Source organism: Sparus aurata, chromosome 5 (genome assembly GCF_900880675.1).
Source record: "Sparus aurata chromosome 5, fSpaAur1.1, whole genome shotgun sequence".
Classification (NCBI taxonomy): domain Eukaryota; kingdom Metazoa; phylum Chordata; class Actinopteri; order Spariformes; family Sparidae; genus Sparus; species Sparus aurata.
Window position 1 is genome coordinate 2,745,255 of NC_044191.1, and position 12,038 is coordinate 2,757,292.

Sequence of the window (12,038 nt, forward strand, 5' to 3'; positions counted from 1 at the left end):
CCGCTGTGACCACGATCTCTGCCCAAAGAACTAACTACCCTCCAGTTGGTCACTAATTGTAAAAAAAAGGCTGCTGCTATCGAAAGGAGCAGTTTAAAATTTACGTGTTACAATGACACATTAACACACACAAAAATAGGCACATGAACATATTGTACATATTATTTAGGCGTACCAGGTAAGGGTAATGCAGGCTAGTGCTGCAGTTGGAGGTCTGGGGTGAAGCGGGGGGGGCAGTCTGAGATAGAAAGGATGTGGAATTGCAGGTGCTGACAAGGTCTGGCAGACTGGTGGATGGGAAGCGCTCGAAACCCACATCTGATTCCTCCTGCGGGAATGGAAGAAACATTATGTGATTGTGTGTATTAAAGACAGACAGACAGACAGACAGACAGACAGACAGAGAGAGAGAAAGAGAGAGAGAGAGAGAGAGAGACACTTGAGGGAGTGAATGAAAAAGCAAGTCAATATAATTTCCCCTAACGCCTCCATCAAAAGTTTTCTGCTTTATGGTTCTTATCTTTCAGTTAACTCGGTGGCTAATCACATGCATCCAGAAGGAAACCCAAACCAAAGTGAGCCAGATTTCTTTCCACAGTGAAGGAACTAGCAAGTCGCTGTTTCTGAGCCATGGGGGAAAATAATGGCCAGAAAGCTTTCTGGAGAACATTATACAAAATGTCATCACTTCATCATTTCACTTGTAACAATTAGTGTTTTTTTTAATCATTATATGACTTGTTGAGCTGTGGCCAAAAATGTGTTTTGTGACATCACATTGACCTCATCCTGGAATCAAAATAGACTTTTGTGCCAAATTTGAAGGAATGTGTTTCTGGGGTATGGTGTTCACATACCCCAGTGTACACTTACCCTGCTGGCCACCACTAGCTGGACCAGCCCAGTAGTGGAGCGAAGGATACTAACAGCTTCCTGATGAGTAAGACCCACCAGAGACTGACCATTAATCATCAGCAACTCATCACCAGCCTGAAGACGACCATCCCTGAAACACACACACATTTAAGCTCAAGCATTTACATTTACTGTCCAATTACATACACAAATGCCAAATTCTACCAAGTGCTCTGTACTAAAACCTCTCTAATTTTGTTCTGATTTACTTTATTAGCATAAATGTTAGAAGACTCATTCCTCTTGTAAAATTGTAATTTTAAAAAGAAATCTTTCACTGTGTGCCAACTTAATTTTTTCAGACTCAGTGAGATATATATCAACACATCTAAACATATATTTCAAGTGTTCCCTTTATTATGATAGCTTGATTATTGAAATTTTGCTATTCAAGTCAACCAGACAAACTAACAAACAAGACAGAAAACATAAGCTTCTTGGTGAGGGAAAAAAATAACTGGGCCCATGAAATTAGTGAATTAGCAAATTCAAGCTTTAATTTCTTTATTTGTGCTATGCACACTATAGTTTATAAAGTATAACGGTCAATAAAATGCAAAGCAGCTAAATGTGAACAGCTGGTTTTGTCAGTTAAAGACAGAAAAACATTTGTAGTCGTGGTAAATTCAGTATGTTGTTGTGTGGGTGAGTGTGTACAAAGAATTGAATTCCTAAAAGAAATGTGTCAGTGCTCAGCAAACTATTAATGTCATATATATTCAAGGTTGAAAACATAAAGTCCATTACACAAACGAAAAAAAACTTCATATATAATTTTGAAATACTATACAAGTCAACCAGGAATAGATTATTATTGTGCTGTATGGAGGTTTAAACATGCTCTGTCGAGTTCAGTTAGAGATTATGGAATATCAGCTGCACTTGCTTTTTCTCAGACATTATTAGGACTGTACCTGTGAATGGCACCCCCCTCCTCTACATGAGCAATGATGATGCCGTGAGGAGAGCGCTTGGAGCCCCGCCCCCCTGTTATCTGTATGCCCAAGCCTTCCTGGCCCTTCACCATATGCATCTTCCAGATATAGTTTCCCCCTCTGGCCTACAGAAGAACACAAACAAACATAATGTATTACACAGGGTTGAGTTAAGTCTTATATAATATATAATACACATGATCAAAAAGCTGAAATAAAACAAGCACTTGATGAGCTTTATACAGAGCACTTGTCCTCTTGCTCTATATACCCTGATAAAGACTCTTCTGAGTCAAAATGTATTGGTTTATATGTGATTCAATGAAGACCTTTTATAATTATTATCACATTGCCTCGGATTCCTCGTCAGACTGCCAACCAATATGATAGACTTCCATTATAAGTAGGCTGGTCAGTCACTGTTTTTTTCTATTTTATGTTATTCAATTTTATGAATGTAACTGTGGTGACTGGGTTTTGATGTTGCTAAAATAAGAGCGACCTACTGAATGTATCCTGTGTAGGCAATGGTGTAGGGGTAAAGCTGCAACTGCTGCTTTGCTCATCACCCAGCCTACACCCAGCGTAGACATCCAGTAAAAAAAAACATTCCAAAAAATCCATTAATCAAGTAAGCCAGAAATTCATTATTTGCCTCATCATGTTATACAATTTCAGTCGTACAGCCAATTAAACTATAATCCAATACTTCCATTAAATGATCCCAGAATTATTTGCAATTATTGCTGAGGTGTGCTTAAAAAACTCTATTATGTGGTTAATACTAATGAAACACAAATGTTGCATGTAAAGACAATCAGTATCAGTTTGTTACCACTAAGCTTACATTGGGTATATTTTATAGATATAGTAGATATAGTAGAGTAAATATGACAATAGCCCTTTCTACACAAAGATCCCACAATACTACAACAACAAACATCCACTGAACCACACACTGAACTAAACAATGCCAGCATAATGCTGCCCCAGAGTCTGATTTTAAATAGCATGCTGGCATTCTGGAAGCGTAAGAGTGGAAGAGACTAACAGCGTGTGAACACGCCACATTATCTCCGCAGCGGCGGTTTGCCAATTCTCCGCCTTTGTTTATTCACACAGAACCAAGCAGCTTGGGCATAAAGCTGCACCAGTGTGTCAATTTACACAGCAAGCCGGCACTGCGGATCCTTCAGAGGCATGACGGTACGCTTCATGGCGATGACGTCTGTGTGTTTTTTTCAACGTGTATCCCCAGGTGACCTCCTGTTAATCTAAACATATACCTGCTGACGGTTTATAATCATATAGATGGTGCTATAATGTGTTGTGAAAGTTTTACGCTCTAAATTACACAATTGCCATCAGTAAACAGGACGCTGTCTTACTCTCTCACTCATGGGGAGGGAGGTTGTTTTTTGGGGGAAAGTTCACTGAAGTCTCGGTCTCGAGGGCTGACCGTCGTGGTGATTTTTATCAAGACAGTTACTACAACAACACAATAGTGGAAGGAGACAAATACATGGTGAGTTAAAGTTTTTTGCCAGGGGTTAGGGTTTTCGGGCAGAAATGTGACGAAGAGTCGGTAGGACAGACAGCGTGACAGACAGGGTGACAGACACTTCTCCAGGTATAACTGCGGTATTTTTTTCCTCATACAAGTTGCTAAAGACACGACCAGTTACTATGTTACTGTTGTTTGGTCCTGTAATGTTGCACTGTGGGACTTCTCTCTTTATTTTGTTGAGTGAAGGATCTGTTTAGTTATCACACTGTGAACACTATCAGACCCGCAGGCCCCTTCTCTGCGCCGCTGGCTTATCCATTCACAAAGGTACAGTTGGCCCCTGCTGCACCTTTGATACTACCTCCAGATGCGCATCTGAGCTGCAGTGAAATTTCTCCCTTTGCGGGATCTGTCCAGCCTGCCATCTAAGGTGTAATGGGGCTAAAGTGTTAATGTCTTTTCAGTGCCAAACACTGAAAAGACCAGGAAGGCAGTAGTTTGGTAGTCATTCCACATCTCAACTGCTACTGGATGCCAAGAAATGTGATACAGAATATTCATGTATAAGGTCCCCACAGACTGAAGTAAGACAAAATGAGACTAAAGCCCTTTAAGCTACATAAGAGAAACAGAGAATAAAAAACAACTATTCTATAGAGCTGAGCATGGAGGATGAATTGAGGAGTGTCATAGCCTGGGGACAGAAGCTGGTCTGTAGCCTGGTGGTATGGCAGCAGGGTAGACAGACTGTGGTTGGGTGGTTGTTGTCTTTTAGTATCCTGTTGTCTTTTAATATATTAAGTATATTTAGTCTTAGCTGAATATATATTTTGCTAATTAGCAGAACATCAGCATTTTAGTCACTGTGAGCCTCACAGAGACACTAGCATGGCAAGATCTACCACGTTGTGCTGGCCCTTGTGCTTACGCAATTGAAATAGGGTCCTAATTCTTGAACTTCTGCACTGCCACTGCTCACAGCTTGATCAGCCATTTTAATGACTTGTGAGCCTAGAAGGATTTATATAACAGTGAACATCTTCATCTAGGGCACAAACATGCTAGCGACAGACATTAATCTTCATTTACAATCCCTGTGATGTGCTGGGACAATACACCAGCTGCCTGTCTCAATCCTCTGACCCACATGCCAAACCACTATCCCATTACTCTCTCTGGTATCCAGTTTTTGCAGGGCTGATGACCCTATTTATCCTTTAAAACATCTCTATGCAAATCTAACTGCTGAACACCAGGCTGCTACACCTGCACCAGGACTCTGAATTGTAAAATATTTACAAATTCCTATCTTAATAAGTAATACTGGTGAAGAGCCCGATATCGATATCGGCATTTATAATGGCCGATAAATGAATATTTAAAAAATAAAATAAAAACGGACGAAACATCCTTCAACCATGTTATGAGCGTTGGTGTAGTTTGCACAGTTTGTCCACCAGAGGACACTCTACAACAGGGGTTCCCAATACATTGATCATGATGACCGTTAGAGCGCAAAGGTAGTGCAGGTAGGTCGCATGACATTCCAATTCTGTGACATCACAAAGGCCAAGTCAAGTCTATAACACCTGATTGAAGTACAGGACAGCCAGTCTGGTATCTCTTCTTGTACGGGTCACTTGTCACGGGTCACAGGTCATGAGTCGCCATGCATGCGCAAACGCGCTAGCTACTGCAAAACACAAGCGAGCTAAGTGACCTGGTTAGCAGCTTCAATTGATATCAACAAAAGAAGGGATATAAAACAAATTGTATCTCTCTGATTTGTCTAACTACCATCACTATTCCGAAGAAGGGGAATGTTGAGAGCCACTTTCGAACTGTTCATAAAAAGTACAACACTGACCTTCCTCCAAAAAGCAGCTGAGACAGAGAGATGTGAGGGAACTAAAATCACAGTTAATCGAAAAAGTTGTTTTTCATACAGCGGAATTCACAAGCAAAGGCCACCACCGAAGCAAAATTACGGGATGAGTCACTCTATCATTAGGCATTAGAAGTCCTTCCAAGATGGAGAGATGATAAAAGAGTCCTTTGTTGAGGCAGCTGACTCCTTGTTTCAGGAGTTTAAAAGCAACGAAAAATATCATCATCAATCAAAGCTCGTCAGCTATCAAGAAGTACAGTTACTCAGCGCTGTGAAGTAATGGCCGAGGTTTTGACACAGCAGCTTTGGAGAGACATTGCAGGATGCGAGTGTTTCTCACTGTAATTAGACGAGTCTACAGACACCAGTGATACAGCCCAGTTGTGCATTTTTATTTGGATGGTGTTTACAGATATGACTGCAAAAGAGGAGCTATTAACATTACTGCCCATGAAAGAACATAAGCAGGAAGAGGACATTTTTCAGGCATTCACAAACTTCATAGAGAAAACCACCAGCTCCCGGTGTGTAAATTGTGTGCAATATTGATGGCTGTTTGTCACTTATGTGCATTACTGCTGTCAATTTTTATGTGCAATACCTAGGGTTACATTACTCTATCAATATCAGTTATGCATTGTGTGATATAAAGTATACTCAGAGTATGTATAAATAAATAGATGTTTAGTATTTTTTATGTAGGTAGATCATTCTAACCTGGTCATTTTGAAAGTAGCTCGTAACACTCATCATTGAATTTACTATCATAATTGTGTCTGACTGTACACATTACATATTCATGTCTGATAATCATTTAATTTAAGTAATTTGTGTGAGCATTGACTTAGTTCATAAATATTTTCATTTAGATCTAGTAGTGGTTCTGTGCATTCCTTTGGAGTGGAGAACGAAGATCAATTTAATCGAGAATTCACAAGCGCCATCAAGAGAACCTCTATGCTAAGGCAAAAACAAAGGTGAGACAAAAAGATCAAACAGTTGGTGCACCAGCATAAAGTCCTGAAGAGCTGGAGGAAGGCAACACCAAGCAAGTAACCCCCAATTTCCACTGGATACGTCTCCGCTGCGCTGCGTCTCCGCCACGCCAGCGGAGCAAATACGTTTCACTTTAGTCAATGTGTCAATCCCCACCAGGTCTGCTGCGCTGCGTATCTGCTCCAGTCCCAGCTCCGGCAGTCCGGAGCCCTCCGGCACAGATACGCAGGACTTCTATATCTGGCGGATGCCGGAGCACGACGCAGCAATTCAGCTGAATTTAGCACCGAGCAGACAGGAAGTCAAGCGCCAAAATAACAAACAGCATCCGGTTACCTTTCAAAATAAAACACTCCGTGTTGACACCAGCACATAAATCTCACAACAGAGACAAACACAAGCTCTTCTGCCGATCCTTCGGTCAGGAACACTTCATGTTGTTGTTTTTAATAACACAGACCAATAACTGCGGTCGTGAGTGATTATGTGATCATCACGGGAACTCCTCTGCCTCGTGAGCCAGCTGTCTACCGTACTGCGCCGTGGCGGACTCAATCCGCAACCGGTGGGGATTGGCAGACGGCGGACGGCAGAGCAAAACCGGATCGGAGCTGCAATGCAGTGGACACGTATCCAGTGGAAATTGGGGGTAAGAGGGCATCAAAGTGCAGTGGAAGGAGAGCAGTCAGAGACTTGCCAATCTGCAAAGGGTGGAGTGCATCCAAATGCAGGAAGAAGGAGGAGAAGGAAAAGGCCAACTTTTTCAAGAACCCCTTCAAGTTTGCCAAAAAGCTGCTGGAGGACGCAAAGAAGGGGGGGCTGGAGATAGAGAGAGAACTTTAAGTAGACATCAGTAAAGCTGAATCCCACAACACCCCACCCTCCCACTCCAAACTCAGCAAAGTCAGAGAGGTTGTGAAAAAGGCCACAGACTCAGCAGCCGCAGGTCCCAACGGGACACCCTACAAGTTCTACAAGAACTGTCCAGCAGTACTAAAGACATGCACATCATCTGGCTTGACCTAGCCGACACAACATCTATGCCACAGAGTTCTTCTACATTTCTGACATCATAAGCAGCATGGCCTTCAACTATTTTAATGACCTATGGATAGTCTTCATCCTCCAAGGCTTCACAACCAGTTTGCAACAGTTGGAGGTACGCATCACCATGGGATGCTCAATGCCCCTCATCCTCTTTGTGGCTGCCTTTGAAATAATACTCTCTGGAACAAGACAGATTGTGGGAGGAATCAGAATGACATCAGGCCAGAAGCTGAAAGGTAGTCTCTCTTCAAAAAGAACATCCTACAGCTGCAGCTACAATCAATAAGCATGGGCTACAAGTAGTAGAAATACAGGCTAATGCTGGAGATGAGGGAGTCTTCTGACCAGTCTGTAAGGAACACAGACATACAGGTTCACACTGGTGGAAATCCCAGCTGAAGTCAACCTGGCAATTGTGAGACTGCAACACAAAGAGATTACCTGTAGAGCCCAGGCAGGATTGACTAGTCTCGATTCTGGTTCAAGGCTAATGGGAAAGAGAGGAACAAACAGGTGGTGTCTGACGTGACAAGGATGGAGGACGAGCACTTTAAGATCAAGGCTCCAGCACAAGGACGATAGGGGAGCTGGACAATGTGGGAGTTTTCTCCATTAAGGAAGGAGGGGGCAACACAAGCCTACACCAAAGTTCCACCAAGATCCGTTCTTGCCACCTGGGATTGCAGAATGGGAGTTGATCTCAGCAGCTTTGTTGGAACATTGGTTGTTTGCCTCATAACACCTAAAAATTTGGATTAGCTGCAGGGGGTGGCAGGGAGACGACCTCACCACTGACAGGACACAAAGTTGAAAGGGGGTACCTGGCTGATGACACTGCAGCTAACAGAGGAGGCATGTCAGGCAGAATCAACACCTATCAGTATAATCAATATTTGCAATATGAGTGACAGGCTAGGAATGCTGGTCACTTGCATTTAATATCCTGCATCTATATGAACTTAACCAACATCAGCTGAGCGGTGTGGCAAAATCAACTATCTATACACTTCCTGCACAGGTCACATTAACCCTCAAACAGTCCAATATAGATTTAACGTGCATTTTATTAACAATTAACAAAGATAAACAGTTCTGTTTTTAGCTGTGCTATATCATGCTGTATGCTATCTAGGCCTAGCTAACATTACCAGTCCTTGAGGACAGTCATACTGGTTGTTCCTTAACTGATGAGCCAGGCTGAGAAAGGTTGTGTTTTCAATGTTGAACAGTGCCATCCTGCTGTGCAGTGTCCTTTGAGAAGTTGGAAGAATCTGGTCACTCCAGTAGGTCCTTGCAAAGTTAGTAGGTCTGTACTCATTTGTTGTATGTTGTCTTGCTTGCAGAGTTAGGTGGCTGATCTTTGTGTCACACCTGCTGGCTAACAAGACTTCTAGACAGGACCTTGCGGAGCTGCCATAGAGACAAGTTCTGTGGGCCTGCCAGAGCTGCAGTAGGTAGCTCTCAGCCACTGCAGAATCCAAGAGAAAGCTCAGAGGCAGGACAGCGCCCCAGTGAGAGACCAGAATGAAAGAAAGAGAACAAAAAAGAGCTGAGGTTTTGTTCAACCTTGTCTGGAGTGTCTGTCCCACTAACCAATGATAGCTCAAAGCTGAGTCTCTGGTGAGACCTGGAGGATTGTGGGTGCTTGAGTACATATTTTCCATTTGTAACAGGGCAAAAGGCATGTGGTCCCATCTACACACTCACAACAGTTATAGCTTTTAAGTATTTGCTGGCCTGGCTCTACTCGGTTTGGCTCAGCGTGGGCCTGGGCTACCTGCTTTAACGTGTGTCTTAAACTGATGACACGCTTGTCTCATTTCTCGCAGTACTATCGAAGAATCACCATTAATACTATACTATACTAGCTATACTATACTAATTTGGTTACAAACACGTTTCATATATCCTAACTTCTTGACAATAAAAGCCCCCTGTTGTTTGGTCATTTAAAAGCTTTTTTTTATGAAGCAGCATTACAGGAAAAGTTTTCACCAGCTGTAACTAAACACGACTCCAGTTACAGCTGAAAACAACATAAAACACAGCAAAGGTTTTAATGTTCCAAAACAAGGGTTGAGTGAAACTTAAGCGATTCAGTCAGAAGCTTCAAAAGTACTGAGAGTGTAACACCCTGAATTTTAAAAAGTTACGTACTGATTTGCAAAACAATTGTTTGAGGGAGAGAAGGGTACTTGTTACGGGTTGGTTGCAGTATTGAGATGTTATTGCAGCCCACGAGAAGGTTGGGCGTATGCGGCTTGGCTCAGTCCGGCAGCAAATCAACACGATATTGACTCAATATGGCCAAAAGGGCTGGTGGAACAATGCCAAAAGAGCTCAAGTCATCAACCTGGCATTCAAAATCCCCTGATCCCTAACCAATTAAGTATCTATAGGACATGCCAGAGCAAGTCCGATCTATGGATGCCTCTGCCATGACAACGTTCCTGGCGCCTTATATATTGTGCCACCGGTAACTGTCACTGGACTCTTCTATTAATGAGGTTAAATTAAAATATTATAAAATGGCTATCTTACCAAAAGACAATTTCCCCATTTTACATTTAGCACATAATATTCACATAATATAATTACTGCTATAACCCCACCAATAAACAGATAAAATATTTTAAGTTGTTGTGCAAAGGAACATTACCACATGTACAATATGTACAGGTAACGAAATGCGCTTCGTTACAGTCTGCAACAGTGTTTGTACGGTTGGTGCAAGCCAAGTGGCGTCCACACGAATACCAGAAGTTTTCCCAGCAGAACATTGCATTGTAATGAGATGATCAACATTATTCACGTCACCTGTTAGCTTCTCTATGAAAGTGTTGTGATGCTGTCTGAGTATATGTAATTGAGTAGTATAACCATTACATGACCTAGTGTAATTCTGCATGAAATAATAGCCTTTTTGTGTTAAACAGTGTGTCTTACCTGGCTTGAGGATTCACTGCTGAAAGAATCAATTTTGCATTCTAACAGCTGACTATGACACCTTGCAGGCAGGGTGGCAGTGCCTCCACTGTGTAGACTTGTTCCCATCTGAGAAAAGGATCCTGGGCTTTCTTTTGTGGGTGTATGATTGGAGAGGATGCAACCTGAGTCTTCACCTTGAGTACTGATTTCAGCATCAGTGGGAACAGGGGAGTTGTCACCATTATAATAGCTCTGGAGTTCTGAGTCAGCAATGTTCCTGTTGTCTTGATTAAAGGGCGAGCGTGATATGACACCAAACTTGCGTGTGCGTTTGCAGTTTACTGAGCTGTCAGAGAACTCAGTGGCAGCTCTGTCCTGAAGCTGGTCTCCACAGCTCTCTCTGATGACAGGACTATTGACAATGTCATTGACATTATGGGGAGGGGGAGGAGCCTTTCGCTTGACTCGTCGCAACATGATCAGGTAGATACAGCCTCCACTCCAGCACTGGTCAGCAAGGTAACTATAAGAAAAGCATTAAAGGGATAATGCTGTGATTACACATTGGGTCAAATATCATGATAAAACTACAGTCCAAATCCATAGGTTAAAATTTTCTAACATTTCCACCTCAATCGGGGTGGTAATATTGACAGGCAATATTGTGCTACTGCATAGTAAAAACTGAGACGGGGGGTTAGATGAAATGTAAATGTAAGTAAATAGTAGTAGACTGTGAAGTTTGGAATCCCCTTGAGCTGATTGAAAATAAATTCAATTAGATATTCATTAAAAGTCCCTTAGTAGTTCAATAAATATCTTGAATCAAGTTGTTGTATTTGTGTTTGTCAATGTTAACAGAATTTGCAACTTTCAAATATAAGACGTCAAGATTCATTTGACATGATTATCTTGCCTCATTAATTAATCAATCACTTAGATGATCAGTAGAGGTGCTGCCCCTTCTAATGTGTGATTAATAATATCTCATATATGTGGTGAGAACGCTATGTTACGTGGTGCTCCACGTGAGGTGATTAGCAAACCTGAAATAAAGGAAAAAGCATTTTTATATGCGGAGCTGTCAATTACACAATGACTGTCAAAAATAGAACATTTCACTCCCCAGATGAAGACAATTAGTCTGTTGCTGACTGTATGTCCATCCATCCATCCATCATTCATCCATCCATGGATCTATGGATCTAGATGGGAAACATGGTCCCTCCATTGAGTTCTGGGTTGGGCCCTGGCTCTCCTCCCAGTTGGTTGTGCTTGATACACCTTCCAAGGGAGGCGCCTAGGAGCCATCCTAACAAGATGTCCGAACCATCTCAGTGGCTCTACTACGAGCTCCCCATGAATGACTGAACTCCTCACCCTATCTCTAAGGCTGACTTTAGCCACCCTATGCTGGAAACTTGTACGCTTGTATCCGCAGTCTCGCTCTTTTGGTCAATACCCACAGCTCCGAACAAGAACTGGGTCAGTAGATAGACTGACCCAGTGAGGTCATACTGGCCAACTACTTCAAATTCAGCGTGTGTATTACACATAATGAGGATTCTTGTCTGTTTTTAGCTCTCAGTGCTCATAGCATTGTGAGTTAACTTCATAACTTCATTTACCCCCTCTTCACCATGACAGTCTGGAGCAGCACCCGCAGTACAGCTGATGCCGAAGAAACCAACAAAACCACGTCATCTGCAAAGAGCAGAGGAGTAATTTTGAGGTTCACAAACCAGAAACTTTCCTCCCCACCAAATGTTAAGTTCCCTGTTAAGTTCCCAAGTAACAGGGAATCGATTAGGGGTGGTTAATC

The 12,038-nt window shown here is 42.3% G+C and overlaps 1 protein-coding gene across 3 annotated transcripts in view; it reads right to left on the bottom strand.

Annotated features, from left to right (window-relative positions):
• The window catches only part of pdzd2 (PDZ domain containing 2), a 92,653-nt gene that overhangs the window by 37,301 nt on the left and 43,314 nt on the right, over positions 1–12,038 (bottom strand). For all 3 annotated transcript variants that reach the window (XM_030417809.1, XM_030417810.1, XM_030417808.1), the window contains exons 4-7: positions 10,235–10,739; positions 1,830–1,975; positions 874–1,006; positions 176–328 (exon numbers count right to left, since the gene is read on the bottom strand). In XM_030417809.1, the coding sequence (XP_030273669.1) occupies positions 176–328; positions 874–1,006; positions 1,830–1,975; positions 10,235–10,739 (937 nt within the window). The remainder of the gene's footprint in view (positions 1–175; positions 329–873; positions 1,007–1,829; positions 1,976–10,234; positions 10,740–12,038) is intronic.